The sequence below is a fragment of the Lissotriton vulgaris genome, chromosome 6 (assembly GCF_964263255.1).
Source record: "Lissotriton vulgaris chromosome 6, aLisVul1.2, whole genome shotgun sequence".
Classification (NCBI taxonomy): Eukaryota; Metazoa; Chordata; class Amphibia; order Caudata; family Salamandridae; genus Lissotriton; species Lissotriton vulgaris.
The window spans coordinates 830,676,855-830,699,868 of NC_141694.1; the positions used below are offsets into that span (position 1 = coordinate 830,676,855).

At 43.1% G+C, this 23,014-nt stretch overlaps 2 protein-coding genes across 2 annotated transcripts in view; one reads left to right on the forward strand and one right to left on the reverse strand.

Moving 5' to 3' along the window:
• The window catches only part of LGALS8 (galectin 8), a 273,575-nt gene that overhangs the window by 228,998 nt on the left and 21,563 nt on the right, over positions 1-23,014 (reverse strand). The window lies entirely within an intron of this gene.
• LOC147708061 (uncharacterized) overlaps positions 8,958-23,014 on the forward strand; it is a 30,481-nt gene continuing 16,424 nt past the window's right edge. The window contains exons 1-2 of the mRNA XM_086925704.1: positions 8,958-9,319; positions 10,040-12,488. Of these exons, the coding sequence (XP_086781830.1) occupies positions 11,325-12,488 (1,164 nt within the window). The 5' untranslated portion in view covers positions 8,958-9,319; positions 10,040-11,324. The remainder of the gene's footprint in view (positions 9,320-10,039; positions 12,489-23,014) is intronic.

Consider the following 23,014-nt stretch of genomic DNA (forward strand, 5'->3'; position numbering starts at 1 on the left):
ATTCATTTTCTAAACTTCTTGCTCAAAATTTGATTTGTGAGTGCTAAAGGCTTACTCCAGGATGTAGTAACGGTATCAGAACTCAAATACAGTATGGCTACCAATCACAATCAATAATCTCAGTCTCTAGCCGAATTATTTTAAGATGGTCTGCGTCAGAGGCGGAGGTTTAAAATGAAGTTCCAAAAATCTTCTATGTGACTCACAGTTTCTCGGCTCCACAAGAAACTTCTTCTGATGTCTCTGCACACAGTGTCTCCCCAAAGGTACAAAGTGTCATGTGAAATGAAGATTGGGCCCGCCCTCCTGCTCTAATATGTTTGTTCGTAAGTTTTCCATAAGCCTTCCCCACTCCTGTAGAAAGCCCGCTAAATAGTTTGTATTTATATTAACCACCAGATCTTGTAGCCATGTACTAACAGAGAATTTGTATGCAGTAACTCATTTGATTTTTCTAACCAGCTTCTCTCCTTCCTCTCCAGATGGAATACCCACATTAATGGCTTTATCAGCTGGTTTCAAGGCTTGGCTCAGAGTGCTTCTTAAAGGATTGTGGTCACTTTCTGCTCTAATTATAATGTCGAAGTGATTTAAACATGCAGCCAAGCTTGTAGATAAAAAGGTGTAATCGATAGTTGATACATGTTTACATGTTGACTTATTTCTCAACTCACATTCTGCCTGAGCAAATACTAACTTGCAGTTATCCATAAAACCATTAATTCCAAAGTCATCCATGTCCTTAAAACCCCCATTAAACTTCTCCCCCAACCCCCTAATGTTAAAATCTCCAGTACTAATACATTCACAATTAGGATATTCAAAAAAGAGGTCTTCAAGGTGTTGTATAGCATTTTAGGGCCCTAGTGTAATTTTCCCGATTCATGCCCATATATAGGTATAAATCACCTTGTCCTTAAATAGGCATAGAAATCATAACCATATTTAGACATAGCTCATGAGGTACAAATACGGCATGGCTACTTCCACTAGTTCCGAAAATCCACAACGATTTCTTAGAAAACTCGGCTTCAACAGTTGGGGACTTCCCCTTGCTTGAATATTAATTTGTCCAAGAACTCATGGAGTTTTCAAAGAAATGAGACTCTTTGATGACGTTATTATGTCCACCTTTGCGTCAAACTCTGAACCTTCAAGGTATAAATATGCCACACTTGCCCAAGCAAACACACGGTGGTTTGGAGCAGTTCGACTAGCTACTTGCCCGACGCGTCCTGCTACAGCAAGTGCCGAAGGAAGCCGACCCTCCAGCAGATGCACTGAGAGAGACGCTGTCTTTTCTCTTGCCGAGAAATCCAGCTCCAGTTTTTTCAAGCTCCCCTTGCGGGGTATTGGGAAATCGAGTCCTGAGACTGACCTCCTTCATTCTAAACCAAGGTATGGAGCTGATTAGACACTAAGAGAAATCTTGCATAGATTCTTGGCAAAAGAATACTAAACGTATGCTACACCACACCTACTTCTTCCCTCGTACTAGACTTAGGTTAGGTACATCGGGGTAGGCGTATTTTAGAAGCACCAGTTGAGTACTTTTAGTCTTTATTTATTTATGTATGTATTTTATGACTTAGAAACCATACCATGCTTTTACAGTATTATTTTATAATACTCTTCTTTCTGTATGTATTATACTTTACAACCAGTATCGCTATTGTAGCAGTTCATTTCTTCTGCATGAGAAAGAAGACTGTTGAATAAATACTTTTGTTGAAAACGCCCGTCTCTCTATTTCTCTGCACCTCTGGTGAAACGTAGCATGCATGAATGACTGAGTAAAATATCTATCTATTGTTTCCAAGACTCTGAAGATCAGTTTTATCTTGGGGAAACAAAGTGGTCATGTTTATGCGGTTGTCAGAAACTAATCCCTTCTTGTGAATTTGGGAAAGTTTCTAGTGACCTCTGAGCTAGCTGGCACTCACAATTAAGTCTAATATATTCGATAGAGACCTAGTAGACATAAGCCCTACGTCACATCTATAGGATATATTATTCCAATGCGTAGAGCCTATTGGGAATATAGGAGTTACACTACATGTCGCCCAACGTTTGGTAAGGCACTAATTTAACGCTAAATACTAGAGTAACTCAGTCGTGCTTTTCACAGAAACCCCTTTTTCCCGTAAAATACTCCAACAGACGTCTGGAGTGGGTAAAAGGATAAAATCCACCATAACTGAGTAGGACGATAAAATCCTATGTATTCGTTTTTTGGTTTTGTTCAACGTTGAAGGATACAGTGTTCCAAAAATATTGTGCACCTTATCTTTGTTTCCTTGAAACTTGCTCTGCAAACTTTCAGTCAACAAAATGGCAGACGAGAATAATCCCGGGGCCAGTGGAACTGCAACGTCTACAACCCGACCGGGTTTGGACGTTACAGGTTTCCAACAAGACGATGCGGATGCTATAATCATCCCGGAAAATGTGCAGAAAACAATAGCTATAAAGCTTATAGAAAATGGCCTATCATCGAGAGGTGGTAGGGTAATATTTGTCATAGAGGCACACGAATATCGGCAGGCAGAGGTATTCTATTCATGGATTATCATCAAATCAAGCAAATCCAAGAACACGTGTTCCACTTCTAAAAGATAGAGGAACCTCCAGCGAAATACGTTCCTTTCAAGGACATTGAAATTCCATTAACTTACCAAGAGCATGAACTCTGGTTTAAAGGCGCCCTATAACATCAAAATCACACTACCAGGCTCGGTCCACTAGGTAGATCAGGAGCCACATGGCCGGTACTAGATAGCTATACACCACATCCTGACATTGAAAGAATGACAGATATAGAACTGTTGGGTCAGCCAAAACAATTAACCAAAATACATAGACAATTGTTTCAATATGTCATGCGGACTCTAACAGTCCAACCGACTATCAGAATCCCACAGCAAACCCTTCATCAAGGGAACACAAACAAAATTACACCACAGACTATACAATCAGTCATTGGTAAATTACCCACAAAAAGGGAACAAATTCCATTCTGGTTAGCTCGAAAAATTACTCAAATCGAGGCCGTATTTCCCGATAGTACACCTCATGAGAAACACAGGATTCTAACAATCTGTTTACCAATGGGGATCGCACCACACCTGGAGGACTGTGACACTTGGGGTACAGTCTTTGCTGCAATCTACACAAAAACACACAGTGTTCAGTCTATGGCGGTAATACCAGACGTCCTGAAACAGATTCAAAATGAATATGGGGCAGAGCCTGCTTTAAATCTCGGTATGAAGTTACTGAAGGATTTCAAACAGGTCTCAGCTATAATATTAGCTTATATTAAAGGTGAAGCAGCATCGGTGGCAATCCGACAAAAACTAAAAGAACTTGATGTAACTGAGCAACCATATGAACTGGCCAGAATAATTGAAAAATCCTATGAGGAACTAGGTAGAGCTAGTTTGGGAGGGAAACCTGTAAAGCCCGAACTGACAGAAAATCCTGAAAAAGTTTTTATCTAAAACACACTCACTGCTCCTAATAATAAGTAGGAAAATACTAGGCAGACACTTCCTAAAGAGAAGCGTTCTCAATCCAGAGGTAGGTCTCCTCAAAAGGAGCACTCTGAAAAGAAATATAACCTCAGAAATAGGGATAATTTGAGAAAACCTGATAGATATCAAGATACTGATACACGTTCCTCTCGTACCTTTCAGACTTCCTCGCAGAAATCCGAAAGAAGAGGACGATCAGAACACAAGGAAGAATGCGTGAAGTCCAAAGACTATCACCACGTTCCAAAAAATGAGAAAACTCAATTCACCAAGAAGAAGGTAGCAAGTCTAAAAATCAGACATGCCGAGGATCTTGAGAACACAACTCAAGAACGGGGAGTGTGCCCAGACAATGCTGGAAAGCGCAGCAGAAGTTGCCATAGCTCGCAAGATCCTGAAGGATCATCTGGAGACAGTGGACCTGAATGAATGCATTCAGGTTGAAACTTTCGAAACCAGGGTTAGTGTACCCCATAAGTTATTTGAAGTAACACTCCGGATACAGGGGGACATAACTAGAAAAATAAAAGCACTCTTTTGGGAAAAACTATTTAAGGGTTATGACATCCTTCTGGCTGAAAAAGACTGGCCACCTGAATTTGTCAGGGAGTGCCCACATGGCGAAGAGATCATTATGCCAGCCTTCTCAAATCATATTCCTATTCATAAAAAATACACCTATGCCAGAAAATGGGCTGTAGCCCAGGCACCAGCATTATAGAAAAATCATGTGGGATGGGATGAGAACTCTCCTTACCATAAGATCCAGTTAAAAAATCAACCTACTGCTCAGAGGCAGTATCCAGTTAAGCAAGAAGCTAAAAAACAGGTCAGGGAGATCTTAGATCAACTTGAATACCAAAGGGTAATTGAAATATGCACCTCGTCCATGAACAATCCTTTGTTTCCTGTCTCCAAACCAGACAATACATATTGCATAGTTTTGGACTACAGACAAATAAATGTTTCTAGCTCAGACGGTTCAAAAGTTCCTAGAAATGCATCAACACGTGTTACCATGCAGTGAAAAGCCCATTTCTTAGGTTGACTGGTCACCTATTGGTTTCATATTACTATCTTAGGGTGTTAATCTGATACTAATGAGGAGCAACCTATTCACTAACATTGTTAACAAGTGTCATATGAGAAAAATATGAAGCAATACTATCACAAAATGTACTGCATTACACTGCATAATTTAGGGGGGTTTACTGCATAATTTAGTGGACACTGCTGCATAATTTGGCCCTCCTCTGCTGCATAACTACAGGGGCCTTGTGTATAGCCTATGCACCAAGCAGAAGTGTGTTGCAGTCTTGGCTCTACTAATTTAATCAACTGTTGTACTTGGACAAATAATAATGTCCCTGTGCCTCAGTTATTTACCATTGTGACAGCACTTTGAAATAACCTTGTAGGACATTCCGTCAGTAGGGGTCCTGAGTATAGGTTTCATTCAGTCATTTAAGACTGTTCGCATCCCAGTGGCTGAAGGCTGTATTGAAGCTGCTTTGTGCATGACGTCTTGTGTGCTGCAACGCCTCCCTGTCTACCGTCCAGATACATCTCTTTCACACCTCATCAAGGGCTGAAAGAGAGTTGCTTGTCGTTTGAATGGGTTAAATGTGCGGGACAGTGGGTGTCCTGCGGTGCCTTTGTGTGGGCAGCGTAGGACCATGATTACCCTGGGAGAGGTCCCGAGCCTCGCACTTATGATGTAGCCCTGCGAGGCCCAGGGGATGAGGCACCCCTTTCCTGTTCCTCACAGTCATGGCAGTGTTGCGAAGCCCAGGGAGAGGAGAAGTGCCCAGTCACATAGTATATTCACCTAAATGCAATACAGTGGTAAATGTACAGCCAGGGCCACTGAAATTATGCAATTGTGCAGCTATGGTGTTTTTCCCATAATAATGGATTTACCGCATTTGCCACATAATCTACAGATTTTAACCCCAAATAAATTCAAATTTTCAAATTTCAAAAGAGATTTTATTCGGTATATTTCAACCATAAAAGTACATTAAAACATACAGTACATACATCAAATTTCATTATAAATCCAGATGAAAAAAGAATTGCATACATTAGTTCGTTCATTGGTCCAGACAAAGTCGCAGTTTAAGAACCAGTTTTAAAAATTCAAGAACTTGAAGGACGCTATTACTGTATAGTAGTTGTAAATATAAAAAGGCTGGTCATATCTGTTTAAAATTCATTTTTTTTAAAAGGGCAATTAAAAAGCGTTTGCATAAAAACATAAAGTGCATCATGATGCATACATAAAAACATAAAGTGCATCATGATGCACTTTATGTTTTTATGTAAATATTATGAATTCCCCAGCAAACGCTTTTTAATTGCCCTTTTAAAAAAAATGAATTTTTGAAATTTGAAATTTGACTACAGACATTTAAATTCTTGTTGCAAAACCTTTGCAGTACAAAAAGCACACAGTGCAGCACTGATGAACAACATTGTGCGCAAAAAATATAAAACCACATTAGATATTTCAAACGGTTTCTTCTGTCAAAATATCGCACCTGAAAGCAGGTACTTGACCACTTTTCTCAATTATGGGGACACAGCGTAACTTCTGTCCTCTTCCCCCAGGGATTCAAGAATAGTCCGGGGTTATTTTCAGAGTAACAGAGTTACTACAAACGTATGATGATGAGGCATTATCGTATGTCGATGACATTATCTTACATACGATGATTTGGACAGGCACTTGATCAGGGTGAACACCATAATACTCGGCTTCGCCTCTGAAGGGTACAAATTCAATTTTAAAAAAATCAAGAATTGCCCACCTCAACGTCCTATTCTTGGGATATGAACTTTCAAGTGAAGGCAAAAGCCTGGCAGCAAACTTTTTAGAGAAATGTGCGCGGCTCCAAACTCCAAAAATGCTGAAAAACTTACAGTCAGTTCTAGGATTCCTGAATTTCAGAAGAACTTACATTCTGAACTACGCAGAAAGGGTTAAACCTCTCTACGAATTAATCAAACCTGATTTCAAACAAACTAATTGGACTCAAAAACACACAGAAATTTTGCTTTCAGTGAAAACAGACATGTTAGCAACAACCCATTTACAGACACGCGTAAACGAACGCAACCTTGTAATCCGAATCATCCCAGGGAGATGCGGATTCACATACCTAACCTTTAATGAAGGTGAAAAGGTACCAATAGCTTACAAATCACACTTGTACACACAAAGTGAAATGAAATTAACTTCAACAGAAAAAATTCTGACAGCGGTTCAAACTGCAGTGGCAAAAGAGAGAGCTGTCGCACAGGTAAAACGCATAAAAGTCGTTACTCCTGTACCTGCCTTAGAGGCAGCAACAAAGGCAAGCATTCCGAATGCAAAAGCTCTACATCCAAGATGGATACAATGGGTTAATTCTCTTGCTGCAACAGACGTTATATAAGTTTTTGACCCCTACTTGAAGACTCAAGAATTTCTACAATACGAACAAGAATATCCTCTGCCCACTGAGATTCTGCCTCTAAAACATTACGGATGTATAATTTATAGAGACGGATCAGCACAGTCCACAATTGGGGGTAAATAAGCTTATAGTGCTGCATGCGCGATTGTTAAAGGTCGCTGGCGCGATAGTAAATTCAGACCTATGGTCACAAAAACTCAATCTCTCGAGACTGTACAGCTCAGAGAGCTGAACTACAGGCTGTCAAGATGGCACTTGAGAATACGAATCGCAAATTCCCCACACTCATAGTGTGCGATTCGTATTACTGCGTCCAATCTTACAACGAGTACTTGCAGAACTGGGTTCAAAACGGTTTCAAAGATGCAAAAGGTAGATCAATCAAGCATAAGTTGCTTTGGGAACAAGTAGTTCAGTTACAGAAAGAACTACAAAAGACTCACGTGATCCATACACTGAGTCATCAGCGTGATGGCGTTCACGTTGCAGGGAATTCATTGGCTGATGAAGCCCCGAAGGCAGCTGTGCAAACTGTTTCCGTAGCTGCAATCACGCGTTCAAAAACACAAATAGACGGAGAAACACTGCTAGCTGTCAATGCTACAAGCAAAGGCTGCAGTGCAGCGTTACCTCTAAACTATCCACTCGAATATTCATACAAAAATTTATGCCAACTCCGTTCCCTGTGCTCGAATCCCTGGAGTGGGGGATAGGGTAATTCCAAACAGGAATCGGAGAGATGCTTTGATTCAAGAAGCACATATGGGAGAGGGTCTGATAGATCAAGGGATCTCAAAGTCTCTACTAGAATTAAAAGAGATGTACTGGTGGCCAAGGATGAATGCCCACATTTACGAATTTGGAATTAATTGCGATGTCTGTTACAGAGATCATAGCTTAGAGCACCGCCAGATTCCTGACTACATTGTAGCCAGCCCAGTACAGACACCATTGTTAGATAGCATTAGACTATCCACGCTCAGACTTCCATATGGACAAAAGCGGCCCCACAACTATTAGGACAAGATTCATTTGGATGTGGCCTCAGCACTCGGCTGACGCCTGAACTGTTATAAAAGATTTGCGAGTCTTTATCGGCACATACGCAATCGGCATGCTACATTCTGACCAGGGTCCTGCGTTTAGCTCTCGAGCTTACAAGGAGGCCATGACCAGCTTGAACGTTGCATTGCGGTACTCTAGTCCATTCCATCCTGAGGGAAATTCGGTTATGGAAAGAAAAAAACGTGACACAAAGCAATCTATAACAGCTAGGGTATTAGGCTCGGGTGACGGGTGGGTCAAACATCTAATAAGTGTCCAACGTAGTCTTAATAACCTGCCAAGAAATTCTCTGGGTGGAATCACTCCATATGAAATCCTTTTTGGTACTAGAATGATGGTCGAAGACCTCGATCGTCATACTTCAGTGGTACAACAAAAACCCTTTGATATCAAAGATCGTTTGACTGTTTTACAGGACTTAAATGAAACAAGAAGAAGTCTAAGCTAAGCCTGGGCGGAGAACTACGCTCCGTTCGCGGAGTTTGCGAAGTTTCGGCAACTTCGCACTTCGCAGAGAGCGCGAAGCTGTCGTCTACTTCGCAATCTACAGCGTAGCGTTGTAGCTTTTCTTCCTCGCGCGCTCAATAGCATACTTGCGTGCGCGGTAATGACTTACCGTGGTTCTGCGTTCGCTTTCTCGCTTTTCTCTCCCGGTCGCGTTCGCTACGATGTTTGGAATCCGGCCGCACAATCCAACCCGACTGTGAGAACGCGATAACGTCATTCGGACGCGCGAACACGTCATTAGGACGCGCGATCTTCCTTACAGCGCTATGTAGGTAAGATCGCGTTTCCGAACATGCAGAAACTGCAATCTGGCACAGAATATCTCTCGAGCATGTTAAAATTTTCTCTAAAATGTTCATTTAACCCCTCAGATTGTGATTTGGCTGTTTTTTTTGGGCTAGGAGTCCTCTTTTTGTTTCTACTCTTTTTTTCAAGAGAAAGGAAGTGCCCCTGAGTCTCCAACTTCCTATTCCTGTCCACCAGGCTCCTCCCAGTGCTTTGTCCATGTGGTGTTCACTTTCATTTGGAATTGGAGCTGGAAGGATCACTCTTTGTGTTTGTCTGCTGCATCATAGCATTTAATTGGATTTATTGAGGAATTTTGGATTTGAACTTTTCTTTCACAAGTAAGTTTGAGAATTGAGAATTGGTGTACTGTATAAATGTTTTTTTTTTAACTACAGTTTTCTGTGCTTCTTAATCTTTCCTAAATATTATTATTGGGGTAGGCCTGTACTGTTTTGGTAGGTTTGCACAGTGCTGCAACGCGACCTTACAGTTTTTGTCGTCTTCGCGCGCTCAATGTGCGTGCTCGAGGGCGCGATCACGACGTTTTGTTCAGTTCGCGCCGCCGAACACGCCGAATTTGCATTCTCGCGAGCAATATCTCTCGAGTTGCCTAAAACGTTCCCGAAAATGTAGATGCTGTTCATTTTGCTAATAGAAACTCCTCAGGTTGTCATTTGCTTGTAGTTTTTGGAGCATGGACCACTCACTGTTTCTGTCCTCTATGTACCTTGTTGTTTGAGGGTGGCCTGACCATGTGGGCGGCTTGGTGGTGGCCATTTTGTCAAGCCAAGCATTGTCCTTTTGCCATAGGAATGTATTGTCTATTTGTCTGTCTTCTTTCTTTTCATGTTTTTGGGGGTGGCCAGGCCATGTGGGGGCGGCCATTTTCCATGTGGAGGGCGGCCATTTTAATTCCTGGTACTAGTAGCAGCCTCTGTGTTTTTGCCATAGGCCTCCAAGCTACTAGAGTCCTCCTCATCATGGGTGCATGAAAGTTGTTCAATTGTTATAGGGGTGTTTAAGTTGTAAGTCTAACATCATGTAGGTCATGGATGGCTTCGGATTAATTAGCAAAATGTGTCTTTGGTGTTGAATTGCAGGTTTTGGTTGTGTTGAATAATATGGCTTTTTCCTGCGCACTAGGTAACCCTAGAATTCAGCTCGCGTAGTTTTGGTATGTTTGCACAGTGCTGCAACGCGACCTTACAGTTTTTGTCGTCTTCGCGCGCTCAATGTGCGTGCTCGGGGGCGCGATCTCGACGTTTTGTTCAGTTCGCGCCGCCGAACACGCCGAATTTGCATTCTCGCGAGCAATATCTCTCGAGTTGCCTAAAACGTTCCCGAAAATGTAGATGCTGTTCATTTTGCTAATAGAAACTCCTCAGGTTGTCATTTGCTTGTAGTTTTTGGAGCATGGACCACTCACTGTTTCTGTCCTCTATGTACCTTGTTTGAGGGTGGCCTGACCATGTGGGCGGCTTGGTGGCGGCCATTTTGTCAAGCCAAGCTTTGTCCTTTTGCCATAGGAATGTATTGTCTGTCTTCTCTTTCTTTTCATGTTTTTGGGGGTGGCACTGGCCAGGCCTTGTGGGGGCGGCCATTTTGTGTGACCTTCCATCCTGGTTGCCGCAGGCCTACAAAATTGTGTGATTTTTTGCTGCCAGTAGGCCTAGAGTCCCAGAGATAGTCAGCGGGGATGCTTGATGTAGCGGTTTCCATTTTGTCTGTTGAATTTAACATAATTTAGGGCATGGGTGGCAATGCATTGAATTTTCAAATGTGGTGTTTGGGGTGTAGTTAATTGTTTGGGGGAAAACTCCAAATGCCTTTGTTGTTTGTGTTGTTGTTGTGTAACTTTCAAACCTTGTAGCCATGGGGATTTTCTTTTTTGCATTAAGCTGTGATGTATGCATCCTCCTTTTTCTGGCCATATAGGGAGGGATATAGGCCTGGTTGAGTTTAATTTTTTCTGGCCTTTGCCCTTTACCCATGTACCTGTGATGAGTGCCCATGTGGAGCTGTGGTGGTAGTAGTAGTAGTGTGCCGTTTTGTTTTTGACAAATTGGCCTGTGTCTTGCCATTGTTCCTGTTGGCTTACTACTGTTCACATCCCCATTGCTATCTGCTGCAGGTCACTGATGCTGCATCCATGATGCACAAATTATGGATAAACAAGATCCACTTCCACTACATTTGCATTTTAATTCTTTTCTATTCTTACTCTTACTGGATGTACTAATACTTCTAGTAGTAATTAAAGCTAAAATAAATCCATATTCGACTGATGTTGTTCTGCCTTCTTTGCTTGTAGGTGCACAAAAGACTGAAGAGGAGGTGTCTCATATTTCATCGCCTGTTCTACTGCCAGACGGACGTCCTTCTGTACTACGTCACGTGTGGTGTGAGTGACTAAGACCAGACATCATTCTCAGCAACTTGTGCCACTGAGTGCTGCTGCTGACATCTGAAGAAGATGGGCCCAAAGAAAGCAGGTACCAGGTCCTCCAAGAAAGTTGCTGAGAAGAAGGAAGAGCAGAAGAAGGAAGTGACACTTAAGTCTGGTGTTGACCCGAAAACCTTTTTTGGGAGAAAAAAAAGTACGCCTGCAGCAGCAGTGACCGGGGTCCAAGCTGGGGCCAGCACGTCCGCATCAGTGGGCCCAAGCCACCACCCCAGGCCCAAGCAGATGAGTGGGGAAGAGGTAGCCAGCCTAATGGTGGAAAGCAGTGATACTGAGCATGACCTGAACTTATCTCAAAGTAGTACACATTCCACGCAAGAGGGAACACAGCAGAAAAGTGGTGAACAACAACTAGCGCCCGTAATAGTAGATGTTCAACAACCACCGCCCGCAATAGTAGATGCTCAACAAAAAGAACAACCACAACCACCACCTGTAATAGTAGTTCCACAACCACCACCCGCAATAGTAGATGTTCAACAAAAACAACTACCACAACCACCGCCTGCAATAGTTGTTCAAGAACCACCACTGGCAATAGTAGTTGTTGTTCCTCCCGAAGTCGGGGCAGTTCAGGAAATTGAGCCTGATGCAGAGCAAGAAGAGGCAGCACATCATGCAGGAGATCTATTGGGTTCCAAATCCCCACCAAGGAAAAGGAGGGTTAGTCCATTGAGTTCTTCGCCAAGCATCCCTTCTGATGATCTTGACTTAACTTGGGAGCCAGAACGATCTGAGCATGAGAGGGAGAGACATCCCAAGAAGACCAGGCTAGGGAAAAGGAAGGTTCCAGGAAGCCTATCACTTATGGAGTGCGATGTTCAGCAGCCGGATAGTGATAATGATGGTGATGATGAGTCAGACCCAGTCATCACAAGCATTACTCCTGGCCCTGAGGACATGGAGACCAACATTTTAACCCTATCAAGAATGGCTGCGACTAGGGATGTAGTAGCATGCATACCACCAACACAGGCCACACCAAAACTACCTCCAGCTTCCATTTTTACATTTGCACAAAGCCGGCAGCGTCCTACATCCAGCACAAGTTCCACCTCCGCAGAAGGAGGTAGTGGTACTACTGCGCAGCCACATAGTGCAGTTCACCACACAACCTCCAGTTCATCCGTCATTGGAAGTGGCACCTCTAGCAGGAGACAAAAGTTAAGCTCCCCAGTGTGGGACTTCTTTACAGTTAGCGCAAATGAGGACAACATTGCTATATGCTCTATTTGTCATTACTCTGTTAGTCGTGGTAAGCTTGGCACAAACTATGGTACCGGAGGCCAAATGACCCATATGAAAAAACACCACCCAATCCAGTGGGAGGACCACCTACGTATCATAAAAGCTGGAACCATTAATGTTGGTGGGGAAGCAGTAGAAGGTCCACTAGGTACCCATGTCCCACTCCCCAGCACTGCAGTGGTAGAACCCAGATCCTCCGGATCAGCAACATCTCTGTGGCACCAGAGTAAGAGTAACCCGGAGACACCAAGGAGTACGGGTGCGAAGTCTGCGACACGAAGTACTGCATCGGGCATATCTGAAAGAAATACCAAGCAGCGTACCATTCTTAGCATGTTTAGGCAGGAGGGAAAGTACGACCGCAACCACCCAATAGCACGTTTATACAATACTAAGCTTGCTAAAATGTTAGCTCTGGGCCTTCTCCCTTTTTCTTTTGTTGAAGGGATGGGTTTCCTGGAATTTGTGTCAACCCTCTGCCCAAAATGGAATGTTCCCAGCCGCTACTATTTTGCCAGAGTTGCTGTTCCAGCACTACACCACGACGTGCTGGAATTGCTTGGAAAAGCCTTGCAGCAGAGTGCTGTGCATATTATCCACCTGACAACAGACATGTGGAGCAGTAGCCAAGCCACAGATTACATGTGCATCACTGCACACTGGATCTCTTTTTCAGGTGTTAGAGACAAGATATCTACAGGCATTGACATTACTGAGATTTTTAATGATACTTGCAAACATGCAACTGTAGCCATGTTTGCTATGGAGGAATCGCATACTGCTGCAAACCTTTTGGATGAGTTCAACAGCAAGGTCTTTGAATGGCTGCAACCAAGAGGCCTCAATATTGGTTTTGTTGCCACCGACAATGGCAGTAATGTAGTTAAGGCCATGGAAGATGGCGACTATTTCAGGGTCCCGTGTTTGGCACACTGCATTAACATTGTGGTTCAAGACTTTCTGAAAAGTGAAAGCAAAATCAGCAACTTACTGACCATTTGCAGAAGAATCTGCACGCATTTCAATCATTCTTTTAAAGCCCGGAAGCAGCTACGGGTCATTCAACGAGAGTGTAACATGCCAGTCAAAGCACTCATTCAGGAGGTACCAACACGTTGGAACTCTACGTATTACATGCTCGAACGGCTGTTTGAGCAGTACATACCACTTAATGCTTATGTCATGACAAGATCAGGGGATAATGCTGTTAAAGCCATGACCATTGAGATGTGGCAATGGGACCTCATGCAATGCCTGACTGAGATGCTACTTCCTTTTGAGGTCTTCACACGTGCAGTCAGCAGGGAGGACTGTACTATGAGCCAAGCAATCCCATTGTTGTACATGCTTGAGCAAGAGCTGAAGGAGGTGTCTGAAACGTACGAAGGTGTGGGAAAACGTGAAGCATGTAATTTTGCGAAGTCCTTAGCAAGCCGCTTATCTCAGAATACAAGGATTCAAAATAAGATTTTGTCACGTGAACATTACATTACTGCCACAATTTTGGATCCACGGTACAAATTATTTGTGAACAGTAATGCAGTAATTCCTTTTTCTGAAGAGGATGTTTCCAAGTACAAAACTGTAATAGCCAAGGAAGCCACTGATTTAGAAAACGAACGGCTCTCAATTAGAGGCCTGCCAGTGCCAGCCCAGGACAGTGCAAGTACTACTGAGCATCCAACAGAGTCAAGTTCTTCTTCACAGCATGCGAGCAGTGCGTTTGCTTCCCAGCAGTCACCAACACAAACAATAACACCAACCGCACCAACAGGATCTGATTCATCAGACACAAGCAAAAAAATAGCTGCTTGGTTTCTACAGAAAGGGATGGGGAAGTCGTTTGCTGTCGCAAAGCAAAAAGAGGACGAGCAAACCAGAGCACCAATGAACATTGAGCGGATGGTCCAGGCCTATCTGGATGACACAACAGAGGTGTTCATGGAGCAAAGCCCATTGGTGTATTGGTATAGGACAAGAAGCCAATGGCCACTGCTCAGCAGGCTGGCGATAAAGTATCTAGCTTGCCCTGTTGCAAGTGTCTCTTCTGAGCGTGTGTTCAGTGCTGCTGGTGCCATTGTGACTGTGAGAAGGACCAGTCTCTCGCCCAAAAGCGTGGAGAGGTTAACCATGATAAAAATGAACCAGCACTTGATACCACCAGACTACAAAGTCCGTGAATCAGAGCTGGAAGAGGGGAGCGAGTCGGAAGAAATAAGTATTGGGTTACAGGACCTACTTCTGTCAGAAGAACCACCAGGGTTTGAGGACGAGGTCCTCTTCCCTGACAACTAGGCTTGGAAATTGTTACATTCTCGCTTCCTTTATTTCTCCCTTCCTTAGTTATTTCTGTGTATCTGTCTTTCTGACTCAAACTTGAAAACCAACTCCATCTTCCTTTCTCTTTTAATTACCTATTGGAGTTGCACATCTGAGCATTTACTGTGCACTCCACTCATCAGAGTCCTGCTCCATCTTCCTGACTCACCCTAAATACATTTCCATCTTGCCATACTTTGGATGGAGATGGACAATAGTGCAATAATGTAGCCTCTAACAGTCCCTCCATAACAATTGAAACGTACCTGACTACAGCCATCTTCTGTTTTGTTTCCAATCTGAAATGCATCACTGTCTTAAGGCTACACCTCTGTCTGCAGGCATACACAACTCTTCAATGTCAGAACTTGAACAGGGCTACAAAATTAAAGTAAACTCGTCATCACTTTCAGAAGGCTCTGCTGCATCTGTGATCCGACAGTCACAAAGAAGAGAAAGACAGGTATATGAAATAAATGATGCCATACATTGCATTGGCTGCTTGCTGACTCAGAGCAAATGTGCATGAAGTCGAAGTATACTAGTAGTTTCAAAGTGCTTGTGTCTCGAGTGATGGTCAATGTTTCCATGTTGTTTAATAATATGTATCTAATTGTACTCCTACTACTGCAGGTGCAGTCTGGACTTAATCGTAGTCACTCACTACATACTTAGTTGCTGTTTTTGGTCAGTTGGAGAACACGTACACGTGCCACCCCGGATGATGATGATGATGACCACCATACCATCTTTGCACGCTGTTAGTCAGTTTGATCAGAGATGATTGATGGAATATGTTCAGGAAGTAGAATACAAGGTAAACACACAACCAATCAACAAGAAGCACAGCAGACCTAGGCTACATGTGTGTGCAGTGGTGGAATGGAATAGTGGTATGATTGACATTGGCGCATTGATTTACCTTAATCACTTGTTTTGGAAATACTAGGTTGATGTATTGTATATGCCTTTTGTCTGGAACTCTGAAAAATGTAGGTAAATGGAGTTTGGGCCACAGACTCACGTCCCGGTGTTGTGGTGTGGCCCTGTAACTGTTCTGTGCTGGCTCCTATCTTGTTGTTCTTTTCTATGACTGCTGTGCAACTAGAAGAGTAGAGTTAATCAATGTATCCAAGCAGCCTCAGTCTGAAAATCTTCTCACTCACGAGTCTTGTCTTTTTCGCACTACACCGTAATTGATTTTTATGTTTTCATTCTGTTAACTTATTTTGTAATACCCCATTTCTTCTTTCATCAACACTTACAGGACGGCCTTTCACCCAGCGCAACTATTATACGTGGAGCAGCAACTCACACTTACCTTACCAATCCTCCTCATCATCATCATCATTCTGCCAGAGGCGCCCAAGAATGATATAATCAATCAATCAGTCACAACAGTGTCCATGGAAGGGATGAAAAAATGAATGACGAGATACAACTACACATTTGGCCCTGGATAATACATTAACTTTAGTATCATTTTCATATTTTTCTTTGATTCCTTTTTCCTCTTCATTTATTTCACGCTTGTGTTTGGTAATTGATTGTTCACTTAAAGTATCTCAATTTTGTTGGCTAGCTTTCAGCCCGCTACAACAGGTATTACGGTTTCTCAGAGGGCATACAGCCTAGGCAAAAGTCATATCATAAGAAGTACTTCCTTTCAATTGTGTAGTAGTACTTAAGTAATTACCACTTATTTATTAACCATCCAGTTAATAATAAACCTTCATTGTGCATCCATTTCGTTGTTCTTAATTGACTTTACATTTATTGGGGAATTGTGGATCACCAATCATCGTCTTCATTGTTTTGCTTTTGTTGTCTCCATGCGCACTGTTTTTCTTTGTCAAACCTTTCCCCAAACCCCCGTTCCCATCCATTCATCAAACCCTAACCCTCTTCCCCCGGGCTGTGTGGTTTTATATTGAGGTGTGATGTTTCTACATTAAATATACACCAACAATTGATCACACGCTTGCTGGGGCAGATGTGGTGAAACCAACTCTAATGGAATCAAACGTCAACAAGGCAGGGCGAGGATCTTGTTCTGCTTGCCCACCCAAGCTCACTTTATGTAATAGTGTACAAGGCAATTCATTTCCCAAAGTGACCCAACGAATGTAAATCATTGCTGGCATTGTTTGAATTTAATTTTAGAGTATTTACGTTTACGATTTGTATTGTGTTTTAATGACTCCAACGCAACTACAGTTATCTTCTTCTACTTTTTCAGTCCCCAACACCATTGATTTCTTTGAGTTCGTTTAACAGTTGCAATATTGTTTGTATTTTTAGTCCGTATTATGTACTGTAATTTTCTACTTCTCTCACATTCTCTCTCAGGCAAATGACTGTCTCTTTGTTTTTGTTTTCCAATGCTAGTGCCGTAGGAGTCTACTCTACTGGTCCTATACTATCACACAACCATGGCACATTCTCCGTTGTCTTGGGAAACCATGCAGCCCTTGCGGTGCCAAACGTAATCATCATCAATCACAGGTAAGAAGAGAAGTTTGCTGGGAGGTATACTGGAGGAGAGGCTGGTAGTACTAATAGGACAAATATAACTTTGAGTGAGGGGCACAGCATCTATCTGTTTGCATGTTACACATGCGGTCAGTTAATGAAGTATTTCAATCAAACACTGGCCGCTGACCTGCATCTAGAGTAAACCTTGTGACGTACAACAGTAACCCCACCACAAGACAACATCATATCATATCTGTGTAAGTTGAAAATAAATAAAATGTATTCATGTATAAAAATAATATCCTCCTATCCCACCCCTATCCCCACCCTAACCCCAACCAATGTCCAAGTCCAAAGAATGTCCCACAAAAATAACCCCAACACCCAATTCCCACCCACCAACAAAAGTATTAAAAAAGGGGCAAATCAACAGGGTCCGGGTCCATTACAGTTGGCGGGCTTTAAGGTGTTTGTCCACAATGATTTTTACTCGCTCCTCTAATTGATCCTCCAGTTTGGCCATCCGGAGAAGTTTTTGCCGAAATGCACGGCACCTACATTTGCATCCATTATGTGTGGGGGTGGCAGATGTTAAAAGCCGGCGGTGAGCGGCTGCCTGGCCATGGCGCCGTACTCCTGCAGGTAGAGCCTTGCTGGGGCCAGACGCATTGGAAGAGGCAGCAGCTGCTGCCGCCGCTTCCTCCTCCTCAGCCTCAGCCACCAGCTTGCGGTACTCCTCCACAATGGCCTGCAGTTTCCTTTGCCGGGCCCTGGCTGCCAACTCCTTCCGCGATGGTTTTGAGGAAGGAGTATGAGTATCTATAAAAAAAGAAACAGAATTGTAACAGAAACTCTAAATAATTAATTCAACAGTACATTATGGCATAGTAGCACTACCAAGCGCAGTACATACAATTGGTGTCAACTTTTAGTATCTATCTAATCTGTCCTCCTGCTTCCCCTGCCTGTAGCATTTGTTGAAGTTTTTTCCGGCATTATACTTGCCCTAGTACTTTGTGGCCTTGAGTACACATAAGAAGAACAAAAGTCTTTTTGTATCCTTTTAGTTTTTCAAAGTAAGACTCTGCTTCCAGTGACAGTCTTCACCTATGATGAATATACAAATACATTTAGGGGGCATCCACCCATTAAAAGCAAATGTCTATCATTCTTTATTATCGGCTTAGCTGGTTTCACTTTCACCAGCAACCACCCATGCGTCCACTCCTTCCTTGCCTTGGGTTTCATTGACACAAACTCCGCTCATGATTCTTGCTATCCACTGTATCCATGCACCCATATTCTTTTGCCCAACCAGGCCTGCATTTTCTTTGACCTTACAGTTCTACCTATCCTTTAACAACCCATGTATCCGATTCATATCAGCCATGTGAATGAACCTTACAAAGTATCCTTCTATGGTAGTTTGTCTTATTATTACATATCTTTAGTCCTTCCTACTTCCACCCTAGTTCACTTCTTTCCCTTTTTGTTCAACACATCCCTCAGGTCATCTGATCTGACTTTTAGTCTTCTCCAAAAGTTTCACAGCTGAGTTGGAGTCTGATGGAAGAGGCCTTGTTTACTCAACTCAAACTGGTAATGCTACAAAGGGTGTCTTCTTCAACCATTGTATATTGTCCAGTACAACTTCAAATTCATACTTTCTTAATAGGTCTCATAGCACAGTGAGGAAAAAAATGTCCCCCATCCACCTAGTAATGCAAATAAGTAATGAATATAACTTACCACCGCCCACCGCTGAACTTTCCTCCCCCACTGATGCTCCTGCAGGTGCCGCGTCCTCTGTCCCCTCCTGGATGGCAATCTCTTCGCCGCTGGCCCAGTCGGCACTGGTGGTTAGTATTGATTGTACACCTATAAAAGCAAGTACACCTTTTTAGATGCCTGCACACCTCCCCCTATTTTACTAGTTGTACTTTTTTCACCAGGAAGATTGAAAAAACAGTTACGTACAACTTGAATCGTTGTGACAGTGTAACTAGTACAAATGGCGTCCAATGTACAGCAGTCACATTCTACAGAGTTTAGTTTTAATTTATTAGATGGTCCCTAGGGTCATCTAATCTACTCCTACTCTAGTCTTTGGAAAGTTAGCCTGAGCCATATAACCATTTTTTGATCCGTGTCTACTGCTTTGCCCATGTTACCTCGCAGCTTGTTGCACAGTAAGAAAGACACCATTGAGGCCACATGAGTCTCGCATACAATTGACAAACCAGTATTGTTAGTCCATAATGTTGCACTTGTTGCCATGTGATGACTGCTAAAAACTGGCATAGTTGTATTCACTGTCTAACGTGCAACATTTTTCTCATAGGCAGATGAGAAGAGAAGATTGCCTTCTACGAAACAAGGGATTTGCAGAGCTTTCGAAAGATGCATGTGTAACCACTAACAGTATACGTTCAATGGTGAGAGGTCTCCCACAATTCACACATTTCTCTATCGTGCACTAGATGTACAAAATGTACAGTATTTAATCTTCTTCATTTTGCATGGTGGAGCAGGATGTTTTTCATCGAAATACTTACAAGTTACAACAATACAAAGCTTGTTATTAAAAAAATAAAGTTTTTGAACTTGCACGTAGACTCTGTGGTATATTTTCAGTGTCTGGGGTGCTGTGGACTGAAACGAGTGAGTGAGCGAAAGGGTCTTCTACTCTTCTTCTTCTGTTCTGGCGTGGGTTGTGTATTAAAATCATTGGGTATATCTAACTATCTTCGTGTGGGGGTCGGGAGTGGGACAATTGACTATGACCGAGACACTTAGGTAGGTAGACTAGACGGTCATTGGATTATGGGTTCTTCTGACTGAGTTCTGTGACCAGGGTGTAAGGTCCAACCTCCCTATCACCAACATCAACAACATCCTATTTTCTTCTTGTACATAGTTCTGTATGTGTATGTGCAGAGAGAGAATAATAACCACAACAGTAGTAGAAGTATACTAACTGAACAAAAATTAGTAGGCAAACATCTGGTTGTGCATTTTTGTTGGTGGGAATTGAGAGACTGGAGATTACAGAGGACAACGCAAAAGACAGGAGTGGACCCAATGGCTACAGCTATTCTATCACAGCTTTATTCAAAAGAATACCTTAACTAAAGAGTGGCAAACAGGGCAAGCTTAGCTACACACAGTCTAATAGTAGTAGCACAGAGAGTCTAGGGGCAGAGGCAGCTTGAAGGAACTGAAAGTCAGGGATGGCATTGGATAGTTACGCAAAATTTGGAAAACAAATGTAAGGCCAAAGAAGGTTTTGCTAACATTGAATTACGAAGGAGGATTAATAGGTTGGAAAAAATAAGGTGCGTTAAAAAGTTAGGGAAATATAATTGTTAATAATATAAGCACTGTAGGACTTACTGGGGCCAGCAGCAGGATTCGCGGTAGAGGAGCGCTCCTCCTGTGGTTGTCCCGCCAACTCGGACCCCGTCTTCTTGCCCTTGGGTGGTGCTGATCATGTAAGAAATAATAAAGAAAGAGAAGCATTAAGTGCTGTGAAACAAAGACCTCATTCAAAAATCCTCTTAAACATTTTAGGGAGCAACAATTCCAATGAAATTGACTTCGAAGTATAAATGACTACTGGCTTGCAAGATCCACAGACCGTCTACTTATAGAACACTAATCAAATGTGCCATAAAAATTCTGATTGCAGAATACTAATGAAGCCAGTACCACCTGACCTACACCACCTATTCAAGAATCCAGATGGGCCAATTGTTCAGTAAGTCGGCATTTCAATTTTATTTTTGCCTGCAAACATGCATAGATGATGAGATGGAGGACACATGCATAAATTTGTACATACACATAATTGTTGGTTGCTTGCATCAGAACTGCTACTGACTCACCTGCCCATGCTATTGCTGTGCTAAGCCTACCACTCAGTAAACAAACTCAAACCGGTTCTATGGAGGGGTGGGTTAAATAAGAACTAACTAAGCATTCAGTGACAGAGGAGACGTCATGCAGACCGTTAAAAAATATGAAGTAATACTATCCATCCACCACTATTTCACTAAAGGACAATGGGACTAGACTCTAGCAATAGCATCAACTAACTTCGGTTCTCTAAAAACTCTAACATCAATAATCAGCAGCCCAAGCTAGCGCTAAGTTACAAACCAGTAAGAGAAGTGGCGAGCAGCACCTGTGTCATACAAACAATAACAGAATAATTTGAGACGGAATTCATCTGCAATGTAACTAAGCGCACCAGTAACCGTGTTACTTATTCATCCAAGAATTATACACAATACTTCTACTACTATAATATATATAAAATTATTAATATTACTAGCAACTCACCAATCCCCACGACTTTAACACCTATCAGGTCCAACAGGTCCTGCTCCCTGTCCAGAATGTCTGCCCATTGGTTGGCCAGCTGCTGGTGGGTGCGCCGGATTTCTGAGCGACGGTAGACTGCCCGGCGCACCTTCGCCCACCGGCGGTGACGCTCCTCTGGCAGGTAACCGGACCCTGGCCTGCCGCCTGCTGCCAAGGTCAAGGGGAGGTGGCGCTGGATGAAAAAAACCACGGCGGCCACCTCCGCCTCCCCGAAAAGATTCCGGGCCTCCACCCCTGCAGGTCGCATTCTGCCGCAAGGCAGCCGGCTCTTGGGCGCAGGCGCCTTGCCCTTCGAGCCGGTTCTGCTGCTCCCCTTTGCCATGGTTCTGGGGTGGAGGTGGAAAAGAAAGTTATGGGGAAGAAGTAGAAGCTTAAATAAAGAAGTAAAATAAAACAGTAAAAAAGCTAAAAAAAAAAAAAGGTGGAAAAGTAGAAATACAATGCAAAATATAAACTTAAGGACAGAGAGAGATAGATGAGAAGTAAAAAAAGTAAGAAAAACTGTGAAAAGAGGTAAGGATTGAAGAGATATAAGGTGGATAGAAAACTAGGCCCAGAACCATAGCATAGAGAATGAAAAACAAGATGGCCGCGCCCACGTGGGTAAGTTCGCGCGAGAATTCACGCGAACACGCACTTTGTCAGTGTGAACAAGTAGTTGCGTTCCCGAACAAGACGTGCACCGTGCGAACGCGTTATTCGCGACCCGGAAGAGGAAGTAGGGGACGCGGGCGGGCAGGACAATTGAAAAAACAAGATGGCCGCGCCCATAGCCCACCACATGGGTAAGGTCGCACGCTACAATCCCCCGAACACGCAGACAGCTCCCCGAACACGCACTACGCGCTCCCGAGCAAGAAAAACGGCTCGCGAACGAGACCAGCAAGCTACTACGCAAGCTCACGAAGCTCGCGTAGTGCGAGAACGGCTTCGCGTAGTGCGGCTACGCGAACTACGCCCACCCTTAGTCTAAGCAACACCATACAGAAGCCAACGACCACTGAAGAAAAACCACATGTCCCAGCAAGACCTGTCTGAATTCCAAAAATTGGGGATCTGGTCAAAGAGAAAATTGCGGATAAGAAGGAATATGGGCCTTCTTACAGAAAACCAGTACCTGTACTAGCAATCCACGGATCAAGAACAGTGTTACTGCCGCCCCTTGCTGGAAGAAAGGAGAACCTGTTCATATCAATTGACCTGGTAAAACCACATCATGTGGCCGATAATAAGTAGTAGGCCCAGTGGACTCCAAAGATATAGCAGATGACCAAATC